Source organism: Drosophila innubila (genome assembly GCF_004354385.1).
Source record: "Drosophila innubila isolate TH190305 chromosome 2L unlocalized genomic scaffold, UK_Dinn_1.0 4_B_2L, whole genome shotgun sequence".
Classification (NCBI taxonomy): Eukaryota; Metazoa; Arthropoda; class Insecta; order Diptera; family Drosophilidae; genus Drosophila; species Drosophila innubila.
In genome coordinates this window covers 12,412,839-12,438,275 of record NW_022995372.1, presented here as the reverse complement: position 1 = coordinate 12,438,275, position 25,437 = coordinate 12,412,839, and the positions used below count along the sequence as shown (strand labels likewise).

Genomic DNA, 25,437 nt, shown 5'->3' with positions numbered 1-25,437 from the left:
ATAATTTTAATTTGAAACTGTAAGTAAACCAATACGTTTATATAATGATATCAAATATAAACATACATTTTATTCTAATTTAGAACTCTCTGAAAACTTCTTACTTTCTAAGTATTATTCTATTATTATAGTATTCAGAAATTTTTATATATATATTTCTATATTTGTTACTATTTCTTATTCGGATCCTACTCAAAATTCCTATTTCCACTCCTTGATATAAACCTACTTCAGCTTGTACTACAATTTCAGCACACTACCTATTCCCATTCATATCAAGCATATCTTTTTTTTTAAAATAACTGCATTTTGTTTATATATTTAATACAACGGTTACTCATTGTGGGTCGCATTTTTATACAAAAAATCAATAATATTTGTTACAACAACTAAATTATATAATTAAGTTCGCTGAACTGTCTGAACGGTGTGTGTCAAATAATTCTACCATTAAAAGTCCAGATATACGGTGAACTTTGCAGCCCGTTGTAATCTCGCATCCAGCGTCAGTTGCTCTTCTTCTTTAATATTGATCTTCTCCAGTGCTGAATTTTTCTCCAGTAATATTTTTCTCACCTCCGTGGTGGATTCTTCGTAGTCTTCCGCCTCCTCCTCAGCCTCGTGATCATCCAAGTCGCTGCCAGTGTACCCATTGCCATTTAATTTACCGTTGCTGAGCGTCTCTTCGGCATCGCCATTTTGCTGCGCTCCGCTCTCTGAAGGCGTTAAGAGCGATTTTATGAATTCGCCGCAGATCAGGCTCATCGCAGGCATCGTGTGGGCGGACAAATTGACAAGCTGAAATCGAGAAGCGAATTGGAGGGAACATTAATTGACATTAACCTTGACAAAGTTCACAAAATTGTGTTAGTTTTCTTGCTTTCGTTTTTTTACCCTGTACTTAAAATTGAATAAAATGGGCATATTACATCGGAGTAAATTCTTTAGAACTAGAAGAATTAACAATGATAACGTTTAACGTTTTACTATACATGGTATGCAGCAATACCACTTGATTTTTGCTAAGGTTTTAGGTTCCTTAGAACTAAAAGAATTAATAATGATAATGGGTTAATATAGGGTATCTCCTAGTCAAATACTCTTTCTTGGAGCAATTTCACTTGATTTTTCTTTAGGTTTTTGGGGCGCTCGCATAGATTGTGTTTCAAGATCAGTGATTCAAATATGCGTAATCACATTTAGTTTTTACCGAGTGTTGTTGCTTTTATGAGTTTTTCAATGCCATTGAGTTTGGCAACTTAAACTGTAAAACCCAAATTGAAGTGGTCAGGTCTATTAACCTTCGCACATGCGTCTTTTACAGGTGCCATTTGTAAATTTAACATTTTTTGCATGTTGTGAAAATGGTCAACAACAAATTTTAGGAAACGTAATCATTGTCATTTATCAGGAGTGTTACAGAAATTTAAATCAACCGAAAATCAATAAAAAAAAAAAATTTATACTTAGATTTTATTTGCTTTGATCAAAATAAAAAGTAATTCAAATATTATAGTCAGATTTTAATAAAATTTCTCATAAATAATAATTTTAATTGCTGAAAATTAAAAAAAATAGATAATTTTAAAATTTTTGAAAAGGTACATTATGGTGCGGTTCTTTGTCTTGTATGTGTACTCCATGTCATTGTTTATTTGATTTAAAAATTAAAATAAATTTTATTTGCTATCTTTGAGAAATTTGTCACTACTTATTAGAGTTTTTCTGATGAAAATATTAATTAAGAAATTATTCAGCAGGAAGTAGACTAAGTGTCTGAATCCTAAGTGAATCAGAGGCCCTAAAAACTTTTAAATTTCAGCTTGAGAAACCAACGAAAACCAGATGAGCAAGTAAATCGGTCAAAATATATAGGCTACATCTGTAAGTAGGTATGTATTTGTATAATATAATTAAGCCAATAAGCGACAAGTGCTCGCATAATAATTATTACAATGGCTAAACCTACGCTCTTCTCTCCTATGGGAAATAAAATTGGAGAACTCTGCGTAAAGTAGCCACAACAAATGCAAATGCTGCGAACTATATATTGAAAAGCATAATATGATTAAAAGAGCGGAAAGAGCGTAAAAGTACGCAACAACAAAAACTAGAATAAATATGTAACAGCTACGCATAAACAAAACAAATTGAATTACAAAAAGCCAAAGAGAGAGTGCTAGTTTTGAGTGACGAGAGCGAGCAAATGAGCGCAAGATCTATTGGAGTGGGCGTCTGCATTAAATGCAGCATAGCTGTGTATGTGTGTGTATGTGTGTGTGTGTGTGGGAGAGAGAAATAGAGAGTGCACTTAACAATAACAAACCGAACTTTACGAGCGAAGCCTCGTGTATTAGAATTATGAGAGCGCGTCACGCACGAAGCTGCTGCTTCTGCTGGCGTCGCTGTGGCAGCGGTGCGGCGTATAAATTGCATTGAGCGCCAACAACCGTTCAACATTCCATCGTTGTACTTTGCACATACAACAACAGCAGCAGCAGCAGCGCAGACAGAGCCGGAGAGAGCGTGACTGAAGAACAAGAAGGCAGGCAAACGGAAGCGCGTGCCGCAAAAGTTTACGGAAATATAACAACAAGAAGCAGAAAAGAGTTCACGACCCACGAACCGAAAAATTGACAATAAACTCTGAAATTGTTTTTACATAATTGAAGCAAATTCCTGAAAAATATTTAACAAAAAGTGCAACAAAAGTGAAGTTAACAAAGAAACAAAAAGGCAAAACACCGCAATGTGGCCCAACTTTGTTGCTGTTATTTCGCTGCTGTGCATTGCATTACTCGCTTGGGCGCAAGCTGGACCCGTGCCAATTGTGAATGAGGTGAGTTGAAGGCAAAGGGGCGGAAGGGAAAGGGGGAAGTGAATGGAGTGTCAAGCGAAGAAGGAAGTCCAAAAAGTTTACGAGTTCAGCCAATTTATTTAGCACAATGACATTTCACTGTATTCCGGGTACAGACTTTGTAGAATATTGTAAAAAAAAAAAATAAACAAAAAACAAAGTTTCATTACAACAAAGTCCAAAGCTAATTAAAAGATTGCTTTCTAATTGGCAGCACGACTTGGGCGGCTGTTAATCAGCATGACTATTTATAGGCCTTCATTTAACTGTTTCGAGTATATGATCAGAATTATTCCACTTGCTTATATAATGTGAGGAGTGGCATTCCTTATCAATTTCTCCTCCTCAAAATACACGAATTTTTTATGAAATAACAAAGTGATTAATAATTGAGTACAATCTGTATTTATATATAGATTAAAATGATCTTTGACACAAGACCAAAAAAGCATAATAGATTTCCCTTTCTAAATATCCCTTTTGTTAACCAGACCTATGACAATACTGTTGCCAGGCTGTTGTAACCCAATTGAAAGGCAGCCAGAAATATGCAATACAATCGAGGTTCACGCTTTTAGAGAATGGCGTTATTAAAATCAATTGAAATTATTTAAATAGACTTAAAAATAGTGCTCAGAGCTAACACTTTGGGTTTTTACACAATAGAATAGAGCAATAATTCATCATAAAACTATCAAGAGATCTGATAAACAGGGTGATCCATAAAGTTTTTAAGACAAGTAATAATAGATATTGAACATTTTTGATCGTTAAGTAATAATGGAAGATAATAATAATCAGAAATTTCGACACTAAAATTTTACCTAGTGTAGAGGATTTTTTAGAAGATAGTTTTAATAATATTCTATACTTTTTTAATATCAGCAACATCAACTGATGCCCAAGGTTCCCCAATGGCATTGCTTGCGTTACTTTAAACACGATGTTCTAATGATGCGACGTTGCCGACATTTGCGGGTTCCAACAGCGCCACGTCTTGGAGATGTGCTTATACGCAAAAGGAAGAAATAGAATTGGCACCAGCAAGAAGAAGAACAACAACTGCACACGACTGAGCTACAATACGAATTACAATTACAAATCAATTTTCAACAGGATTTATAACAAGACCAAAGCTAAACCAAAAAAAATATTTATAATATAATATTATATTTAAACTAACCTAATCTTAAGACTAACCACTTGTACTTCATAGGTCGTAAGATTTCAATATAAAGACAACAAGAATAAATAAATTTATATAAGAAAAGGAAGAAAGTCGAACAAAGAAGTGTTATCTTATGATTGAATAATACGCACAAGTCCAAAAAGGCAGAGAAACTTGGATACGATTTCCATTAAAATCTAAGCAAAAATGCATAGCATACATTTCGGCGCTGTATAGTAATAAATAACTCAGCTTTTTAAGTTGAATTCGAAATATTTGGAATTCTCACCCTAACTCATCGTAATGAGCTGAAGAATAATAAAAAATTGTACTGCATTTTTTAAAAGGTTTAAGCTTTTAAAATAGGTTTCTCTTGAGTATATTTTTAGGAAAACTTACCGCATTTACTGCACTGTGCACACCACGTCCCACAATTAATGGACCGCTTTTCTGTGCAAACTCTGTAATCGCGTCCGTCTTTTGTCTGGCCACAAAGGTGCCAAAGGTGGCATATTGCAGCAGCTGATCCCCGGCTGGTTGCTGGGCAAAGGATATAGGAGCTGGGGCATCATCTGTTAAGCTTTGACCAGGCATTGCCAAATATACAATCTCCTTGTCGTGGGTAAGCATGTGGAGTGTAGACTGCGCCTGCCAGTCTACATTTATGGAGCTCTGTTTGGGCTGACGACGTGGCAGCCACACAAGACCATGCAACTTGGGCAAGTTGCTGCGTTGATAGACGGGCAGTGGCACATTTGGTTGGAAGACGTGCACTACAAAGAGAAAAATAAAAGAGGAATTATTAAGAAAAAGAGTACAGATATAGTTGCAGATACCAGTGTTGGGTCCAATTATTGCAATGCATTAATTACAATACTCCAGCATTGTAAAAAAAATTCGAAGGAATAAAGTAATAATAATAAAATTCAAAAAACCTGGGTTTGGCATTAAATAATTATAACAAAATTGTACAGCTATTTAGAATGGTAGCAAAACGACCGCGGAATGAAAAACCCCATATAAAAAAACAAACCGCGAAAAATATGTTATAAGAAGTTTTTCATTCCGTGGTCGTCTCGCTTCCAGTCAAAAAAGCCCTTTAGCAATTAATTTTCTGAACAAATAAAATATTAACAAACTCGGTATTCCTTTTCTTATGAAAACATAGTTTTGTGTTGTATATATATGGCTGTGTTAGACCTAAAGATCCTTGTAATCATCAATCTCCAAATCCTTACTTTTTTTTTTGGTTAACAAAAAGTTAAGAATAACGCTTTTGGGCACAACTCTGTCAGTTACTCACATTCATCATTGCGTGTGACGGCAGCTATAAGATTGGTAAGTGGATCAAAGGCCAACTGACGCACGGATAGCTTGAGGCCCGCCTGAAGACGCAGCGTCATCAGATTCCAGATGAGCACACGCGTTTCTGTGCAAATTGCCACAAGATGCGCCTGCGCGCCAGCTCCAAATTGCACATGTGAAATCTGCGCAGAACTTTGAAGTGGAGTCGCTTTTCCCAAAGGTTTAGCCGGCTTTGATTCCCAATGTTTGCGCTTGATAGCCGGAGTCGTTGCCGGCTTTGTGGTCTCATCTAATTGTAGCACGCTGAAAAGTGGCAATAGCTCCTGTCTCACCAACTTTTCGTAGTGCCACCGGCGGTTTTTCAACCGTACCAGGCGTAGTTTCGCCTTAAAGCGTTGACACGGCTGAAGGCGATGCAATCGTGCCTGGAGCGCCTTGAGACGCTTTTGTGCTGCCAGAGGATCCACGACACAGCTTTGTAGATGCGACTTGAGACGTATTTGACAGCTGGCATGGACGTTGCACTCAATGCCAAAGCGTCGCAGCAATTGCAGCTTTTGATGGAGTCCAAGTTCGGACATTTGCATGATGTGCTTATAGACGGCTTCCTTGACTGTCTCCTTAGGTGCCTGCTCTTCGCTGACCTTGCACTCTCCACTCGGCGCACTCGCCATTAATTTTCGCGCCTCTTGAATCAATTTTTGATCGTTGCTGTTGAGCAGCGTTTGCAGCAGATTCCAAAGCTGTTGACGCTGCTGTGTGAGCTCCGAGCGTGTGCCGTTGACGGGAGTTTGAGACAGACGCAGTTGGGCCTTAGACACGACACCATCATAGCCAGCAGAGGTGCTCAATGCGTGCAACAATCGCAGCGATCGTGCATCAAATAACACCAAAGTATGACCATAACCTGCGGCCAGAATTGAACCATCTTGGGAGAAACACATGGACTCCAGAGACTGTTGCTTGTAACTCGTTTGTGCCACACAATTCCACATGATGCCACGTTTGTAAATGTTCTCCGAATCTCCAAGAGTCCACAGTTTGATCACATTATCCTTTCCAGCGCTGGCACAGCGTAAGTTGTTCACCTGAAATTGATTCGAGAAGATGATGGCCTGGAAGCCATGCTCGTGTGGCAGCTCAATGTTGGTGTTAAGCTGGTAGCTGCAACAGAAAAGAGAAAGTATGGGTAAGATTCTAAATATTTGGAGCAATATTATCCAAAACTTAAGCTTAATATTTAGTGATGGCGAAAATATTCGAACTAAATATTCAATAGTGGTAAAAATGTTGAACTGTATATTAATGGTTGTTAAAACTCCCAACTAAAGATTTAATTTATTTTTATTTAATTTAATGAAAAGATACACCAAATATTTGGAGGTTGTGGAAAATTCAACGAAATATTTAGATCAATTTTTTAGTACAATAAATGGCAGTAAAAATTTAAATTGAACATTTAGGGCTCTTGTTATATTAAATCCAATATAAAGTGGTAGTAAAAAAAATATTTAAAGGTGGTGAAAAGTTCGATAAGTATTTACTACTGTATAAATAAAGTCCACCTTTGTTACCGATTACTCACGTTTGTAATTTCTCATGATATTGCCAAAACTTGAGTCGCAACTCTGGAAAGTTAAGCTGATCATTGTACTCCTCCCCGGTGGCCATCCAGTTAATGTTGAATGCGGCACGCGTGACACACGTATTGTAAATGATGCTCTCATGTTCATGAGAATTCACATTAGAATCCACCACACGCAGCTACGTTTATGAAAAAGAAAGTATAATTAGCTAAAGTTGAAATTGGTATACAAATAATTTACATTATAGAGCAAACTCTTGGTGTAGGCCGAGTAGAACTGCAATTGTCCAACGCGTCCATTGAGCACCATTGAATTTGTGCGTGGATTGAGGCACAGTCCAAGTGGAAACATGCTTCTTCCTGTTTTGTCCTGCAGTGCATAGGTGAAATGTTGCAGCGACGATTGAAGCCTCATATCGCTGGGTCGAACAAACTGCAGGGCATTGTCATCGGTGCAGACAAGCACATGCTCATTCCCATCACTGATCACAATGTGCCTGATAATGGCAGACATGCGTGGCAGAAAATTTCGCTCCTTTTCATTTGCCAGCGACCATTTGACGAGCACAGCTTCAAGGCCAGCACTATAGAAACTTATTCCAGTTGGTGAAAAGGCAAGGCTCGTTACGGTCGTGGCATGCCAATGATATTCCGTACACAATACGGTCGAATGTTGATCAAACTGACGCCAGACGACAACACGTCCATTTTCATCCCCAGTGGCTGCCATTTCTTCGTTGGGATTCATACGCAAAGACGTGATCATTGCTTTTTTTACGTTCTTAAAACGCCAAAACTTCCAAGTCTCATAGTTGAGAAAGTAAACGTAGTATCCTTGTGCTAATATGATAAATTTAAAGACGCCTTTGCTGACGTCCACCAAAGGTGTGCGAATCCTGTAAAGAGAAATGTGCAACAGGTTGTTTCAAATGTTATGATTAAGCAACTTGTAGAGTCATTTAAAACAGAAAATAATTGTTATCTTTGGCATGACGATTGTTAATAATCGTGTATTCAATTTTTACCCATGTTTATATGGCAGCTACATGTTATAGTCAGATTTTAGCCAAATTTATTCAGAATCTTTAGTACGATATTAGGTATTCTATCTGTTAAATTAGTTGAATGTTCTGAAGTGAATTATACGATATAGTAGCCAGAGTTTAACCAAATTTGATCAGCATGTATTAAACAACACCATATGCATAATTTTTAAAATTGTTTGAGATAACTCAAAAAATGCAATGTAGGTAATGTACTGTAAGTGTCAAAAGGACGGACCTATTCAAAGTTTTATCAAGACAGCTTAGAGACTGAGTGATCAGTTTGCATAGATATATATATATGGAGAGAACATGAGTATATCAACTTAGTTCGCCGTCATTTACTCACTTCAATTTCAGGCCACAATTGATGTCGATTGGAGTGCCAGTAGTTGTGTTGACCACGAACCAACTGAGCTGTTCCCCGCTCTTCCGCTTGACCGTCACAAAGGCGCACGCGGTGTCGCCTCCTTTGTATAGATTCAACAGATTGCATGTCAGTATTTGTTGATTTTCAATGCCCAGCTTTATGTCGACACTCTTCTGCAGGACTCCCGTGCGCCAATGCCAGCGAAGGAGTTGTCCTTTGATGGTGCAGCCCAAGAGCAGCTCCGGCTGCTTAACATCCAGCTCCAAGCTGATCAATGGCGACGTTGCATCGTTGAGCTCACGTGTCAACTCTCCTGTGCTGGTAACAAACACCTGCACCTTGAGGCCGCAACGCACAAAGATGAATCTAGTTCAGTAAATTAAATGTTTAACTTATGCCATAAAACGACTATAGTTTAAAGTTATAACTAACCTGCCCTGCTCGGAGAAAACAGGCGCATGTTGAACAATGTTACCGCCAGCCAAATGCTGCAGCTCTAGTCTGTCTTCATCGTCGAAATTCATGGCTGTCCCAATTGTGCAGCCCTTTAGCAGCAGAATCAACTGCCAGCACTCTTAAATTCTATTTGTTTTTAGCTATAATAACTTATTTAATGCAAGTATTTTCATACAGAATCACAAACCGCACGTGTAGCTGCTTTCTGTAGTGTTGTTAGACGCAACTGCAGCAGTGCTGTTAAACATCAACATGTTATCGATTTTGCTGCAGCCAACCTCACCGCGATTACATTGGCGCAAAATATATAAACATTGAAGCGATATAATTTTTGGTTATCGAATATAATATTATATATATAATATATCAAAAATATAATTTCTGAAAGAAAAAAAAACTAAACCTATGAAACGGTTATAATTTTATATAATATAATTGATATGAGATACAGTTTAAGTTCTTATGCAATGTATGACAGTTGTTTATGGGAATCAGCTGATTTTATAATTAATTTCAAAGCGATAAGCGTATTTCATACAGTGTAAGCCGACTTAAAATATAACTGATGGTTTGTAAGGTTCCCGTTGAAGTCAGCTTACTTTCGCTTACACCGTACTAAGCTGTCGTATAAACTTGATATCGGTGCTGGTAAATGTAAGATTTACTTTGTAAATTGGTTTAGATATCGATAGCCGATACACTTCGGTATTGCAATCTATATTTTAATAAAATATTGTAAAATTTCACCAAATTATGTGATTTTTAGTTAAATTTGATGAATAAATTAACTCGTTAATTTTTGATTCGCGAACTAAATGAGTCATTTAGTTCACTATTCAGTTAAATGAACTATGAAGCTTCAATTCAGTTGGTATGAACGATGAAAATTAATTTCCTTCTGATCATATGGATCTGTTTTAGTTGTTTCTTTTTTAACAAAAATATTTGAATGCAGAATGTATTTAGATCATGATCAAAATGACATTCTGCTTGAAAATCGGTTTAGTTTTGATCCAGCTATGACAGTTTGAAGTTGGTCAGGCTGCGGATTAAGCCACTTTACAAATTAAAATTTTTGTTCAATTTCACAAGATTTTTTACAAAAAAAGTGAAATGTTTCAGAATCAAGTTTAAAGTGTTGTTTTATACTAATTACGATATAAAAAGTTGATTAAAAGGGGGGACCCTTAGCATCGAAATAAATATATAGTAGAATCTAGAGGACATTTTTTTTTTTTATGAATTTAATAAAATTTGAATGCAGAATGAATAAAGAGGCCAAATCAACCAAAATGACATTCCACTTGAAAATCGGTTCAGTTTTGATAAAGTTATGACAGTTTGAAGTTGGTCAGACTTCGGAGCTAGTCATGATTTTTTACAAAAAAATGAAAGGTCTCAGAATCAAGTTTAAAGTTTTGTTTTATACTAATTACGATATAAGGAGTTGATTAAAAGTAAAAACTTGAGATTTAAAATTTTGAATTTTCAAAATTACAAAGGGGGGACCCTTACCATCGAAATCGAATCTTGGTCGAAAATAATTAAATTTTCAAAATGAACAAATTTTGAATACAGAATGAATTAAGAGGCCGAATCATGATTAAAACGACATTCCGTTCGAAAATATATTCAGTCTTAATCAAGTTATGACAGTTGGAAGTTGGACAACTTTTTGACCTAGCAACTTTACCACACCCGTACCGGTACAAAAGTTTCGGTATTCGGTTCTTGAAAGAGAATTTTTATTCGGTTACGGTTACGGTTTCGGTGCGGTTCCGGTTCCGGTGCTATTACCTGGTTTCAGAGTGACCTTTTCATGTTGAATTTATACCGCGAGCCTCAGCCCATTGAAAATAGTAATATATGGTGTTTTACCTTTTGTACTGCATCTCAAAAAATAAAAAACATCAAATTTATATGTTGTCATAAGTAAATAATGAAGAAATTCAATTCCATCGTGGAACTTCATATATATTATTCTAATTGTAATTTTGTGAAAAGTTATAATATTATGCAGAAAATGAAATTTCAGCTGACCTACTGCAAAATGACCGATATATGTTAGTTCATCAATGATTTAAAAAGTTCACGCGTTCATTTCGATGATTCGTTCATTTAAACTTTTTCAGAACGAAACTGCACAACTCTACTAAGAAGTTGGCAACACTGAATAAAATATTGTTCAATTAATGGATAAACTAAATTAATGGTCAGCACAAAGTAGGCAGCACAACTTTAACTGCTGCCACGTGTTCGTTGAGAATCGGAAATAGAGTGAGCAACCTGAAAAGCCAATGAAGGGTAAACAGCACTCCACAATAACAAAAGCAACAACAACGACAGCAACAGCAACCAAAATTAACATGTGCAACGTTGCATGCAAACAGAATGTAAACAACTTGCGGGCAACGAGTTCAGTTCTGTTAATAATGCTGCTTCTGGTGATTGTTTGTGTGCTGCCCGTGGCTTTAGCTGAGCCCCTTAAAGTGGTTTATGCCGTGAATGCGGGGGGAGAGGAGCACACGGATCTGAATGGCATTAACTACGAGGCGGATCCATTGAACGTGGGCATCTCCTCCGACTATGGCAAGCATCTGCTGATGATTGGACGTGTCCAGGAGCAGGACGAGGTTCTCTATCGCACGGAGCGTTATCATACGACAACATTCGGCTACGATTTTCCCGCTGATGGCGATGGCGACTATGCACTGATCATGAAATTCTGTGAAGTCTATTTCGATGCACCCAATCGCAAGGTCTTCGATGTGCTGCTCAATCGGAAGCACACGGTCGTCAAGCAGCTGGATATCTACAATCAGGTGGGACGTGGCTCGGCCCACGATGAGGTTGTCTACTTTAAGATCGTCAATGGTCGTTTGCACTATGAGTACGAGGGTGAGATTGAGACTTCGGATGTGCGCAATGGACACTTGCGTCTGGACTTTATCAAGGGTGCTCTGGATAATCCCAAGATTAATGCATTTGCCCTGCTCAAGGGCGATGTGACACAGCTGCCGCGACTGCACAACACGGAGGCCAGCGAACGACGTGCCGAGCCGGAGGAGGAGGACAAACCACGTGCAGTGCGACCACGTGACAGTCAGCAGCATCAGGAGCGCATTGTGCGCTACAATGATCGGCAGACGCAACGAGGCTATGACGATGACGATGATGAGGATGACTACGATGTGGAGGAGGGGGAACAGCAGCAGGAACCGCATGCTGACCATGTGCCAGACCGACAGCAACAACAACAACAGCAGCAATCGCCACAGAGCTCGAAACGTACGCGCAGTGGACCACGTCAGCCAAATCCTTATTCCATGGATGATTCATCCATTCTGATGCCGGTCTTTATTGCGATCGGAGCATTCATCCCACTGCTGTTTTGCCTGTGCAAGCTCTGATCCCCATGGGATCCATTAAGCTGCCCCAGGGGGCGTTCGTGTTGATTTTTGTGATTTTTATAAAAGACTTAATTGTATAATTATCGTTTAGTTGTACGTTAGGCATACAATCGTTCTTTGTTTTTGCCACCACACAAAAACGCACAAATCTCTCTCTGTCTAGATACATATATATAACCATATATATATATATATATATATAGACATTTATTTAGTCTAATTATGTGTTACTTTTTTAGATTCTGACTTAACGCCCGCCAGGCTCGTTTACTTAAGCTTACAATGTACTGAATTTAATTAATTTTTTTATTTTCCGATTTTTATTTCATTTTATTTTCGGCATCGAAAACTTTATAATGCAGCTTTGTAGCAGAGTGCTTAAATCTGTCAATTTAATTTATGGAAACGATATGAAAATAAACCTTGTTTGTTATTTACAAATTGTTTGATATTAATCGTAATTAGGCAAAGTAATGATCTTAAAAGTGTTTCTATAATTTTCAAATGGTAGAAATCAATATACCTTGGACCTTTTCGACTTAATTAAATGTTTTCTAAACACTTATTGAGCTTTGCTCCACTGATTCTATAAATTATTGTATTGAATATCTTAAAATTGTAATTAATGATTACCAGTCTCAATGAATGAAATACATGATAATCACTTCCACTGCGTCAAATTAATATGAATTCAATAAGAATACTTTATTCATACTCAAGTCTGAAAAATTTTTCTCATAAAATGCTTGTTAACATTTGGATGATGGAAAATATAAAGGTCACGATAAGTCCTTTAAGCCGTGTTAAATCTATATTCAATTCTATCTCTAAATATAGATGTTTAACTACAGCTTTAGGTATTATATAAGATTCAGATATATATTATTCAGACTGAAGATAAAAAATATCTGAGCTTGGGACCTTTTTTTACTAGATCCTTTAAGACAAGTTATAAAAAAGAATGATCTGATAGATACATTTATATAAAATAATATATACTATACTTAAAAATCAATCTACATATCTTATCATATTTCACATTCCAATTGCAAAATGTGTGCTGATAATGATAGCAATAGTACGATACAGCTGAGAAAACAACTCCATTAAAATACTTGATCATATAACTATGATAATATATTAGTTATATTTATGTACTTATATTTTCTACATTCCATTGTACATTTCAAAGGCCTATTACATTGTTACCAGAGTTCAAGTTCACTGCAATTTTTTTGTTTTTTTACTTATACAGACGCACATTGAGAACAAACTTGTTCATATGCGAGTTCCAAGCACACGTTTAGCGATTACGTGATGTTAGTCAAGTGAATTTTCAATCTGGGGGCTATTGTATTAATTTGTATGCAGGTGTCGCAACGGAAAGTCAACAAATTCAATAAAATAATAATTAATAAAGAACTTTTTATTGATAGATTAGCATGGGAGTAGACTTTGAGGATTGACAGAAACCAGATTGGCGGCTCATATTTACAGACAATAAAAATCAGAGCAAAATATATTAGGTAAAAGTATAAAATTGTATCTAAATGTAGATGCTAATAAAAGTCTGATAACATTCTCGCAAACACTCACATAAAATGCACTTAACAACAAGTTTTGGGGGAAAGCCTGTTACAAAACTATTCAAAATGCGTTCTAAATCAAAAATGCACAAATTAACTATATGCTAGTATATATAATAAAAAGTGCAATACTCGGATGCGCAATCCAACCTTAATTATAGTTCAAATCTCCCAGTTGTTGGGGAGTCGCTTACAAAATAATTAACAGCATAATTGGGCAAAAGGAAAAGAAATTAATTCTTATCCTTAAAATCGAATCTCATTGCGCTGCAGCTGCTCGTAGGCTGTGGGCGTAAGCAGCTCGTAGCGTCCTTTGGGTGTTTGATAGTACAGTGCATCCTTGACCTGGTTGGGATCGTAGCCCTCCTTTTGCAGATCCACCTTGCGCAACTTAAATGTGCCCGTCAGATCCACTTTGGTGAGCAGTCGCAGTATCTGTGGACGCGCATATGCAGGCAGAACTTTGGCAAGATTCGCGGCAAATGCATCCAAGTCGAGTTCACCTTGCGGATCATAGATGGCAGCCATGCCAGCGCGTCCTTCGGTATGTGGAATGGTGACGCCATAGACCACGGTGTCCTTGTAGCCAGCCACATTGCTGACCTGCGCCTCCACCTCGCTGGTGGACACATTTTCGCCCTTCCAGCGGAATGTGTCACCCGTGCGATCCTTAAAGTACAAATAGCCCTTCTCATCGGCCACCAACAGATCGCCAGATAAAAATGCCATATCTCCATGCTTAAACACATCCTTGACAATCTTCTTGGCCGATGCCTTGGCATCCACATAACCCAGAAATTCGCGTGATGGATTTCCCTTCACAATCTTGCCAATAAAGACGCCCGGTTCGTTCGGTTCGCACAGCTCACAGAGGCCATCCTTGTTCCTTATGGGCTCACCAGTATCGGGATCGGCGCGTATAATCGAAATCGGATAAACTTTAGGTAATATGCGGGATACAAAACCAATAGCGCCCACTGTATTGTCATGGTTCATAATATTCGCATTGCCCTCGGTGGCACCATAGAATTCACCCACTTTGGCAATGTTAAAACGCTCCACGAATTGCGGCCAAATCTGTGGACGCAATCCATTTCCATACACCAAACGCACACGATGAGCACGATCATGGGAAGAGGCTTTGGTAGCCAGAATATAACGTGCCATTTCACCAATATATTGACCAACCTAAGGAGAGGATTAATATGTGAAATATTGTATTTTTAAACTCGATTTTTCAATTACATACCGTCGCATTAAACTTGGCGCAATCCGCAAAATAATTAGAGGCCGAGAACTTCTTTCTTATGGACACTGTGGAGCCAAAGAGCACAGACTGTCCCATGCACATGATGCCACCAGCGGTATGATATAGGGGTAAGGGTGTATAAAAAATATCATCATCCTTGAAGCCCATCGTGTAGTGTATTCCAGCGGCAATGAACAAATAACTACAAACGGAAAAATTATTATTAAATTTGATATATTAAAATATAAAATTAAAAAGTTTCACTTTTTGAATTATCAGAGATAAGGACATTGAACAATTGACTAATTAAAAAATATTTCGACTAATATGTATGAAATAATGGAAAAAAAAAAAACTCAGAAGCTCATATGAAACGAAAATTTATTAGATAAACTAAATAGTAAACAAAGGAAAATAGCTTGCAAATACATTTAAAAATTCTAGGATTTTCTTCATACAGTTATTTCTACAGAAGTGTTATAATTTGAAAGAACTATATTTTTTCTATGCTTTGTGTTGAATCAAATAAAAAAAATAATTGCATTTGTAAATGTAAGTACTCAAAATATGATCAAGCTTTCAAATTTACTTGTGAGTGCTGGTACATTTCTAAACACTCTATAGATTATGAGCTTATAGAGCTCCAGAAATTTATTAAAGGATAGTATATAATGAAAAATTAAAATAATGGGGCCATGACTCACCGTGAATGGGAGATAACTGCTGCTTTAGGTAGACCCGTTGTGCCCGATGTGTAGATATAGACGAGCTTGTCATGATGTGCCACTTGAGTCTTGCCGGGATTCTCAGCGCTGGCTGCAGACAAAAGTGTATTTAGATTCTTAGACTGCTTAACGGCCTCCGATTGTGTGTTATTGTTTTCGTTGTTGTATTGGAAGAGCTTGAGATTGGCGGGCAAATCTTTGGTTACTTCAGCGACAGCTTCAATGAAATCCTCGCCATAGATGAGAGCATTGCAATGGGCAACTGTGATGCTATGCAGCAGCGATGGACCACGAAGATTCGTATTGATCAGCGGCGTGATGACACCAATTTTGGATAGACCCAACCAGGTGGCAACATATTCCGCACGGTTCTCCAGCAGCAGACCGACAACATCGCCCTTTTGATAACCCTGTGCTTGGAGTACGTTCGCTATACGATTGGCGTGATCGTTGACCTGACGGAATGTCCATTTCTGGGTTTCACTAATCACAGCCACCTTGTCCGGATGCGCACGAACGTTCCTCTCGAAGACATCGGCAACCGTGTAGTTGAGACGTTCGTGTTTTTTCGTGTAACGCAGCAGTTTTCCATAGGCCCACAGAGCACTACATGGGATGGCAAATTCCGGAGGTAATCGGAAAGAGAAACAATTGAGATTAGCGATAAGCTTAACATAACACATATTATCAATCCATCTGCTTTGAGTTGCGTGTGTTTTATGGTCGATTATTGTGCAAAAAAAAACCAAAATAGCCCTAAATAAGTGGAGCACTCACGGCATAGTCCGTGTCCCAGATAAGGCTTAAAATAAAACAGTAGCAAGCATTTCATAGGGGGCAAACTGCAATTAAATGTGCCTGGGAAAGAGTATCGAATTTCGGGGCAACTTAATATTGTGTGAAAAGAAACGGAAGCGTAATTGTATAATCTTGATATTTTTTATAACTAGATTCTGATTACTTTTTAAAGTTATTTTAACTTAATTTTTTTAAGTAAATGATTTAATCGTTGAATAGATTTAAAATATTAATATGATTGTTCATTTTATTAAAAACCACTTTTCAAAGAGTTTAATATCCGAACAACCAGTTTAAAATTCAAATAGATGCATTTACACATTTTTTTTCTTAATGAAAATCAAATGAAATGCGGATTAGAAAGCTTAAAGAAAGCATATATAGAGCATATCGAAAGTTAATTAACTTAAAGCTTTTAACTTATGGTCGGCCTCTATTTGTTACCCATTTTTTTGAGAGTTTCAAGTGCTGCAGTAAATGACATCAATCAATTGAGTTTAAATATAAACATTAATCTTTGATTTTTCTTTCTTTTTTTTTTTTGCAGCAAATTTGATTTGCTCTGCACTTAAAAGTACTTTGCTCTTGTTGAAGAGTATAGCATAGTTGATAAGATTACTTGAGCAGTTAGGGGGATTATTTTCCATAGCGACATACTTAAAAAGTACAGGTATTTAGCTTTTGTAATTAAATTCTAGAAAGGAAAAAGAAACAAATTCAAGTTTAAATTATGCCAAAGTTTTAAGTGCATTGAACGGCGATTAGAATAAAAAAAAGCAACAGCAACTTGGAATTGACATGCTAATATCAGGTATACTATACTATGTTTATTTATATGAATTTATTTGTAGAGCCGATCGTTGCTTCAACTTTTGCACTTTGCGCCATGTGAGTGTTGCGATACAGAGTCCACAAGGTCATCAAGAAACGACGCATAGCAAATGTCCGATCTTAAGAATCTTGTTAATGCCTCAAAAAACGAGCTGACCTTGTTACTTGAAACTCAATTTAACTCCATTTTGTTGTTGTTATTGTTGCATAAAGCCATAAAAACGATTTTCTGCCAACATCATGCAATTTTTGAGTGATCAAATTTTTGGAATCGACTCAATGTCAAGCAATTCATTGACAGCAAACACATAATGCAGATATCATTAATCTATAAAAGCTTGAAATTATAAATAGTATGCCCTTAAAATATAACTTTGAAGAAGATGGAAATATTGATTATGGACTATGTATGATAGAAAAAAATTAATCTTGATGTACTAAAGTACAAAGATTGAATAAAGGTGGTACAGAGTATATAAGATTTATTTAAAGCTCAAAATCTAGCAGATTTATGGTCAACAATTTATTTCTTGCGTTTTAACAATTTTGGAATATGTGTCAAACGGAAATTTCCATAGATCAGCGCCCTCACTTGCTTACAGTGGCATTTATAATTGTCATTTCCATTGAATTAGTGTTATGTGGGCTCTGCTAATCGCTTGGCAACCCTAGCTAAAGACAAACAACAACAAAAAGTGCTACTTCCGCAATTTTAATTGAATTCAAATACAGACGAAGAACGAAAAAAAAATATAATAATAATGAAATGCTAAAAGTCGGTATATGACGACGTTTTCAAGAACAGTTTGTTCGTTGATCGTATAGCGTTGTCAGTAAACTGTGCCAGAGTCTCGGCAACACCCCGCTCCCCTCAACATCCCCAGCTCAATACTGAGTGGCAGCTACAACTCTGTTTTTTCCGCCTGACGCAAAGAGCGGCCGAGAGAGAGAGAGAGAGAGAGGGAAAAAGAGAGACAAATCCGAAACTAAAAAATTAAATTAGTATTCGTTGGATGGTCTCTTCACGCATTATCGCATGGATTTGTTGGATAAAAGTGAATTTGATTTTTCAAAGTTTGTTTTGGTTTCTTTAGCCACCTACTGGCATCGATCGAACACGACCTTGAACCTGAACAAGTCAATGACTGACAATAAAAATAAACTACGATAAAAAATATTTGTGATATAAAAATGCGTTACTGATATGACACATTCGTTCCATATGCTTTGTTTACATTGCAATTAGTATGATAGGGAAAGGAAAATCGCCGAGTTATATGAAAACAATCATAAAAGAGAAAACTTTATACCACAAATTTTCTCAAATTATATACATAAGCTGCTGCTACTGCAGATGGCCGACCCAAATAGTAGGAGCAAAACGAGTTTTTCTATGACTTTCAGCTTGTTATGCGCAGGGTACAATGGGCATCGTAGACATTGCTCTTTTGCGGTTAATGAATATGGTATGTCAAATAATTGTTTTGACAAACAGATATTTTTATTTTTTTTCAATTTTGTTGTAAAAGGTAATAATGAGATTCTTTGTGTTTAACTATTTTAAAAAATAAAGATAGTATGTGAACTTTGTCTAAACAATTAGTGGACATACTGTATACAGAGAAGAGGGGACACCGAGTGCCGGAGTGCCGGGGATCGTCAATGGATTTACAAAAGAAAATGTTAATTGTATTGAAATGCACACCACTTGCGGTATATTGTAAACTAATCAACACGCTCTCAAACGCCAGAGATAGAAATGTAAACTGTGAACGAAACTCACGTTAAATCTCGTTTGGCTGTTGCTCCCGCGATGTAGAACCAGCGCCAAGACCTTGTTAGCAGTAAAGCGATGAGCGCACCGAGCACCGCAAAAAACCAACCCATTGTGTGGAACGTGTAGACGACGCAGGCGAATGCCAAAGCGAATGCGACTGTCGCGCAAAAATAACGAAATACAACTAAAAATCTGTCCCGCCGTTGTCGTTTGCGTTGTTGTAACGATCGATAGCTAAGCGATAACGATTGCCGATGGTGATGATCAGCTGAGGCGGTCGTAGCACTGCGCAGCTGTTCAAGAATTTGTGTTGCCAGATCGATCATATATTTGAATGCAATTAATTATTTTAGAATCATACAGATTTTACTTACATTGGTGCTGTAAAGCGCGCAGTTATCAATATTAATAATCACGTTGCTGTTTACATTGTTATCCAGTAGGCTGTTGTGCTGTTAATAATTTTTAATTATTTTATTTGTAAATTGTTACTGGTTGAGAATATCGTTTGCGAACCAAGCTGCCACATCGGGCTGCTATTGTCGCTGTAGTAGCGACGCCGCATATATGTTCGCTCTTAAAAGCTTAAGTCTTTTGTTTTGACTTGCCGTTATTGACTTTTGCATTGAATTTCAACTTTTCAGTATTTTTTATTAAACATATGCAATACTTACAGTTGAATCCCGCCTTTGTTGATTGCTGCTGTAATTGTTATACCGCAAGCGCTGATAACGCGTTTCGTTGTTTTGTCACAAAAATCCATTGAATACGTAAAAGGGCAGAAATTGTCGGCGAAAACGCACAACTTTGCGAAATAGCATTTTCTTGTGTTTGAAGTGTTGTGCTAGCAACCCCGTGACGATTTTTAAGAATAATAATATTTAACCAACAACAGAAATGTTTGTTTGTTTTGTTTTATAACAACTCTTGCTCAAAACGCGAGTCCTAAGCTTTTAAGCTGTTTTGTTTGAGCTTTTACTTACTTGTTTGCTAATCGATACTTTTCTTCTATGTGCGCCATATGACCACATGCGTTATCGATAGTTTATTCTTGCTTTTGGTATTTAAATTCGCGCCATTTCTGCTATAAAACTATCGATTATCGTAGACAGCTGCACGCATCAGCTGTTTGGCTTAACAAAGTGGCAACGCTGTCAGCAAGCAAAAGCCGTATCAACAACGAAATAAAATACAACGATTTATAGTCGCAGTTTCTGTACATTTGGAACTCAAAGCAGCCGCGTCATGAAAATATTATGCGAGGTGCAAGTGGTAAATCGTACAACGCAGGCAAATCGAACACCGAGAGCTGTGAAATCAACACTGGCCATTGGCTATAAACAAAGTGCGCGGGATTCCAATGGCAATACCAAAAAGGAGCTGGAAATGGTGTTGTTCACTCCTCAGGTGAAGACTGGCACGCGGTACAAGGTGCGCGACAACATACACTGCGTCCACACCAAATTTGTGCTGGACGGCAAGGTTACCATTGGTTTCAAGCAGCCGGCAGAGAATTTGTTAATCAAATGTGATCCCATACAACTGAAGGGTTTCCTACAGACCCTCAAGTTGGGCATGGAAGGCAAGGATGCCATCAATCTGAGACTGAACATAGCTTCGGCAACGGCCATACCACAAAAGTCGCAGCCACAGCAACGCATGACCATCAACAAACGCAGCGAATATCCCATCAAAGGTTTCCCGCGCACCCTCAAATCGCTGACCATCAACAACATACAACTGATGAAGCTTAGCTTCGAGATCTGCACACTACGTAATCTCACATCTTTGGATGTCAGTGGCAACAAGCTGACAAAGGTGTCTTAAATGTTATTATTTCAAATTTACCAAAAATTTTCATAAAGTTGTCTCTCATCTACATAGATTCCTATTGAATTGGGTCGATTGCCGCTGACCACGCTGCATTTGAGCGGCAACTCTTTGGGCGAGCTTAACGACTGGTGTTGGCTGCGTGGCAGCAAGCTGAGCGAGTCCCTCTGCGAGCTGGACTTGTCGGCCAACGGACTCAGTTACTTTCCACCTGCATTGGTCAGATACGAGCGTCTGGTCACGCTTAATCTGAACCATAATAATCTACGTCACCTGCCATTTGCCATACGTCGCCTACAGAAGCTGCGTTCGTTGCATGTGTCTAGCAATAAACTGGAATCGTTGCCCGCTGCCATTGAAGATCTGCACATTGATTTGCTGGATGTTTGGGGCAACTGCTTTAAGGGTTTCAATGTGGAAGCAGTTCAAACGCAAGTCAAACGGACTTCGGCAGTACACACACCTGCCCCGCTTTGGTTGCAAGCGGCACGAGTTGTCTCCAACCATAAGTTGCCCTATTCGGCGAGCACATTGCCAGCCATACTCATTGAACTCATCTCGGAGGCGCCCAAGTGCCTCTGTGGTAAATTGTGTTATGCTCTGGAATCACAGGATCTGTTGAAACGCGTAACGCAGCCGAAGTTTACTCATATCAAGAATCTGACCTATAGTCGCGAGCATATGATATATTCCGATGTGATCATCTGTGGACCCAATTGCTGTGCCTATCAGCAGTTGAAGGCTCTTTTTAGTATTCTAATCTCTTGAGAATGTTTAAAACGAGTTGTTCTCTTTTGTTTAATGTATTCTATTACCGTTCTAAAATGAGATTCCGTTTAAAAAAACATATACTTTGTATTGTTTCGGTATGGATATTATATTTATACTGGTATATGTTTTTTATATGGGCATGTAACGGTTCAAATTTGAACAATTGTTTCTTAGTAATAGCAACAATGAATTCCATTCCAATAATTAAAACGAATTCAGTTTGTGAGATCCTTTTTTTAATTTATTATATAAAGTGACTGATACTAAACACTTGTTAAGCTACATATGCCAATAAAAACGAATTTAATAATGATACAAATAATATGCTGTTGAGTTTATAAATCGGGGTCCGAAAATAACATTTAAAGCCATAAAAATAATTTTTAATTCTTATTTTTCATTTAGTATTTAAATGTTTAAAAATATCACTTATTTCTTATTTTAAATTAAAAGTTAGCATTTTTAAGTAAATGAGGTTTATTTTAAAACCAAAAACAAGTCTTGTTTCGTAGCTCTTGTATTTAAATTGGTAATTTTTATTTTCTGATCCATTAAAGGACGCACAATTTTTAAGTTAAAGTGTTGAGTGCTGAGTATTTTGGTCTGTTGGAGTGGAAAAGGATGCTGACGTTGAGTAGGAGAAGAGTTGGGAGTATTGTTTTTGTTAATAAGCAAACCCCACGCTAGACTTCACAACTGTGCAATGATTACTTTCCATTTTAGGGGCTTTGATAAGATGAAAACTCTTGGGCCGAGTGTAATCAAATTTTGTAGCATACTTTGCGGCTGCATTGAAAGCAGCTGCGAAAGGACTCTCACTTGGGCTTTACTTTCACATACGCATAAAGACATTTACACGCACAACCACGAGCTGTTACCCAGCAATCCCTCCCCCAAACACCCCACCCCTCTGGGTCGAGCATTGCTTACTTTGTTCTCATATAACATTTGCTCGTTGTTTTTATTATTAAAAGCTTCGTGCGTATGTGACTTGCATAAATGCTACGATGAGCATGAGTTTTTATCAGTACTGAACTGACACCTAAACAGTCCCCTTCTACCTCTCTCCATCCTCCGAACACATGCACACACATGAAGTCCTTGGTGCTATCATTTTCTAAGCATTTTCTTTTCAGCTTTATCAAATCAAAACTCCGAAGCGCTGCCACTTTTTTAAATAAGCATAAACAGTGACAGTCTCCAAGTTCTATTCTCTCTTCCCAAAAAATCTCCACCATTCCCCTGTCTACATCCTTTGGCAAAAACTTAATGTGCAGCTGGGGAATACGGTCGAAAAGAAAAATAAGCGAAAGAAGGCTAAGGATGAGCCATGACTTGTGGCCAACTGAATGTTGGCCTAACTATAAAAATGTTTATCAGCATGTGAGCAAAAGGGCAAAGAGGGGCTAAAAGGGGGTGTCGCTACTGCGCCTAAGCAGCACAAATCCAATTTTGAGCAGCGTTTAAGTGTCCTGACTGCGTCTGTGCCACTTCCTGTGCCATGAGGAGAGAGGAAGCAGAAGCTAAGATTTCTGCTTCCTCTCTCTTCACACCAAACAAAGTTAAATGTCATGTGTATGTGTATGTGTATGTGTATGTGTATGTGTATTTGTGGGTGTTGGCTTGTGTGTTCACGTGTATGTCTAATCTTTGTCCTGGCCATGACATTGCCAGTTTTCTGTTGCCAGTGTGTGCGTTTGTGTTCACAAATATTTAACTTGATTTTCCATTTGCTTTTCTGATTTGCAGCTCATTTTCTTAAATTGCGCCTAAAGGGCTGCAACATGACGTACACAAATAGGTTGATTTAAATTTGTTAATGTAATTTCTAAATTTTAATTTATAATTGGCTTATTTTAGAAAAATAATTTAAATTAAATTGTGTTAATCTTCGTAAAATATTTTTAAATTTGAAAAATGAAGCTAATTTTCTAAGCTACGATGAAGGCTTAGCATTACTTAAATATTCTTTTTTCGTTTAAAATTACAACTATTTACAACTTATATTAATATTGAATCTTAAATCATTTAAATAAATTCTAAATTCAATTAATCTTTTATCGACTGTTGACGTTAATTGACTTTAAATAATTAAATAATAAAGAACAAAATAGATAATTCTTAATTGATTTTAATTGCATTAAATTAAATTAGTTTTCCAAATGCAATACATATACTTCAAATATTTAAAAGTAAGAAAAATGTAGAGTCTACTTTAAGGATGGCCTTAATTTTCCGTACATTCTCAAAAATTGTACCGTTATTTTCTGTACTTTTGGCAAAACTGAAAATGTTCTTTTATTTTATAAACATGTTAGATTTTTGAATAATACATAAATTCCATTTATTAGTAGACATAAAAATAAAAAGGAAATATCATGAAAATTCTTTTATAGACTCGAAGTATTCCCCTTACCAAACTGTCTGACAGTCTTTAATAAAATAAGCACAACCCCCAATAATTTGCACAACACAAACTTGCGTCGTTGTTTTCCCCCGTCAAACACGTAAAACAAAAAGATGCCAAGTCAGCTGCGACTAATGGGGGGATAGGAAGTGATGGTTGGGGGTGTCGATGAGGTATTGCTGGGGTCTGTTTCGGACTACCATAAAGCGCGCTTCAAAGGCAGTAAAAACTCCATTAACTGTCATCAAAAATGCATTTCGCATGCAGCTAATGGGACAGGGAAGCGACCATCAAATAGAATAGAATGAAATGGCGCAAATCAAAACACATCGAATAAATCAAAGAGCACCGAAGAGAGCAACCCAAAAAAATAAATAGAAGAGAGAAAAAAAATATACCAACTCCGATGGGGTAACGATGGGCAAACATTTTTATGGTTAATCAACGCAGCAACCATGAAAAAGAAGACACAGGAGAAATAGCAGAGGAATCCCTTGGTATATTCCTGGCAGCAGTTGGCCACATTTTTATGCATGGCCAGAGCACAAATTAACTTTCCAATTGATAGTGGGAGAGGGGCATTGTCACTCCCAGCACATTACAAGCCAGTTTCACTGTGGCATTAAATTTATCCCCAATTTGCGTGCAGCGATCCAACATTTTATGCCTGGTCGGTGGGGGCGTCTGTCGCTCCACTTTGGCTTATCAAATTTTATTAGCAGGCCAGCAAATTGTTGCAAGACGACAAATAACTAAAGGGGCGGGGAGCGACGAGCGGGGAACGGGGGCTAAGTTATGAGCCACCCCCAACACGCTGGAAAATGCAGTCGAGTTGGCAGCTTACCCAAGGTACGCGTATGATTTGTCGCCGCTATCAATTTCTAAGCATTTTAGCCGAAAAACCAACCCCCCTTTTTTGAACCTGGCCAGAAGTCGCTTTCTCTTTTGCTCGTTGGCACAAAGCTAGAAAAACGACCGGAAAAGTGCAAACACACGCGAAACTGTCGTCGACTTTGGCCTAAGCATATCGAGTCTACTATGTAAGTATACTGGGATACCAAACCCATCCCATCCCATCCAATTCCATCCGATTCTAGATACCAGTTTTTGGGGGCTTGGTTTTCGCCGCGTGCACGAATCCAATAAAAACGTTTTGATAGGCTTATAACCGGGTTTTTTCATGTTGCCACACCAGTTACAATCACCAGGGGGGAACTGTAACTCTCCCTCAGTATACAATATATTTGTCTTGATATTATTTCAAATTTA

General features: G+C 37.6%; 5 protein-coding genes and 1 long non-coding RNA gene across 6 annotated transcripts; 3 read left to right on the top strand and 3 right to left on the bottom strand.

The window, feature by feature from the left end:
* Positions 1-275: 275 nt before the first annotated feature.
* On the bottom strand, positions 276-9,003 carry LOC117780329 (WD repeat-containing protein 75). Its single transcript, XM_034616801.1, has 7 exons — positions 8,761-9,003; positions 8,308-8,694; positions 7,157-7,811; positions 6,916-7,094; positions 5,329-6,494; positions 4,425-4,798; positions 276-798 (listed from the first exon to the last, which is right to left on the bottom strand). The coding sequence occupies exons 1-7, from the start codon at positions 8,850-8,852 to the stop codon at positions 451-453; spliced, it is 3,201 nt and encodes a 1,066-aa protein (XP_034472692.1). The 5' UTR covers positions 8,853-9,003; the 3' UTR covers positions 276-450.
* Positions 2,443-4,008, top strand: LOC117780330. The gene is made up of 2 exons (XM_034616802.1): positions 2,443-2,839; positions 3,743-4,008. Exons 1-2 carry the CDS (start codon positions 2,750-2,752, stop codon positions 3,887-3,889), a joined length of 237 nt encoding a protein of 78 aa, XP_034472693.1. The 5' UTR covers positions 2,443-2,749; the 3' UTR covers positions 3,890-4,008.
* Positions 9,004-10,938: 1,935 nt separating the features above from the next.
* On the top strand, positions 10,939-12,874 carry LOC117794517 (malectin). Its single transcript, XM_034635155.1, has one exon. The coding sequence runs from the start codon at positions 11,082-11,084 to the stop codon at positions 12,192-12,194; it is 1,113 nt and encodes a 370-aa protein (XP_034491046.1). The 5' UTR covers positions 10,939-11,081; the 3' UTR covers positions 12,195-12,874.
* Positions 12,875-13,594: 720 nt separating this feature from the next.
* Positions 13,595-19,346, bottom strand: LOC117794515 (long-chain fatty acid transport protein 4). Its single transcript, XM_034635153.1, has 4 exons — positions 19,167-19,346; positions 15,734-16,360; positions 15,030-15,231; positions 13,595-14,968 (listed from the first exon to the last, which is right to left on the bottom strand). Exons 1-4 carry the CDS (start codon positions 19,268-19,270, stop codon positions 14,027-14,029), a joined length of 1,875 nt encoding a protein of 624 aa, XP_034491044.1. The 5' UTR covers positions 19,271-19,346; the 3' UTR covers positions 13,595-14,026.
* Positions 19,347-19,560: 214 nt separating this feature from the next.
* On the bottom strand, positions 19,561-20,103 carry LOC117794518. Its single transcript, XR_004618439.1, has 2 exons — positions 19,835-20,103; positions 19,561-19,612 (listed from the first exon to the last, which is right to left on the bottom strand). It is a non-coding gene; the product is annotated as an uncharacterized LOC117794518 (long non-coding RNA).
* Positions 20,104-20,301: 198 nt separating this feature from the next.
* On the top strand, positions 20,302-21,989 carry LOC117794516 (leucine-rich repeat protein 1). Its single transcript, XM_034635154.1, has 2 exons — positions 20,302-20,978; positions 21,045-21,989. Exons 1-2 carry the CDS (start codon positions 20,406-20,408, stop codon positions 21,756-21,758), a joined length of 1,287 nt encoding a protein of 428 aa, XP_034491045.1. The 5' UTR covers positions 20,302-20,405; the 3' UTR covers positions 21,759-21,989.
* The last annotated feature ends 3,448 nt before the right edge of the window (positions 21,990-25,437 follow it).

Bases quoted from the DNA above. Each gene is read 5' to 3' on its own strand.
- LOC117780330 (XM_034616802.1), top strand. From the start codon at position 2,750: ATGTGGCCCAACTTTGTTGCTGTTATTTCGCTGCTGTGCATTGCATTA. The intron at 2,840-3,742 runs GTGAGTTGAAGG...TTTTAATATCAG, and splicing joins CCGTGCCAATTGTGAATGAG to CAACATCAACTGATGCCCAA.
- LOC117794515 (XM_034635153.1), bottom strand. From the start codon at position 19,270: ATGGGTTGGTTTTTTGCGGTGCTCGGTGCGCTCATCGCTTTACTGCTA. The intron at 16,361-19,166 runs GTGAGTTTCGTT...CATCCCATGTAG, and splicing joins ACAGCCAAACGAGATTTAAC to TGCTCTGTGGGCCTATGGAA. The intron at 14,969-15,029 runs GTATGTAATTGA...TCCTCTCCTTAG, and splicing joins GCGCCAAGTTTAATGCGACG to GTTGGTCAATATATTGGTGA.
- LOC117780329 (XM_034616801.1), bottom strand. From the start codon at position 8,852: ATGAATTTCGACGATGAAGACAGACTAGAGCTGCAGCATTTGGCTGGC. The intron at 7,095-7,156 runs GTAAATTATTTG...TCATAAACGTAG, and splicing joins CCAAGAGTTTGCTCTATAAT to CTGCGTGTGGTGGATTCTAA. The intron at 6,495-6,915 runs GTGAGTAATCGG...TTTCTGTTGCAG, and splicing joins TATCATGAGAAATTACAAAC to CTACCAGCTTAACACCAACA.
- LOC117794517 (XM_034635155.1), top strand. From the start codon at position 11,082: ATGAAGGGTAAACAGCACTCCACAATAACAAAAGCAACAACAACGACA.
- LOC117794516 (XM_034635154.1), top strand. From the start codon at position 20,406: ATGAAAATATTATGCGAGGTGCAAGTGGTAAATCGTACAACGCAGGCA. The intron at 20,979-21,044 runs GTGTCTTAAATG...TCATCTACATAG, and splicing joins GTGGCAACAAGCTGACAAAG to ATTCCTATTGAATTGGGTCG.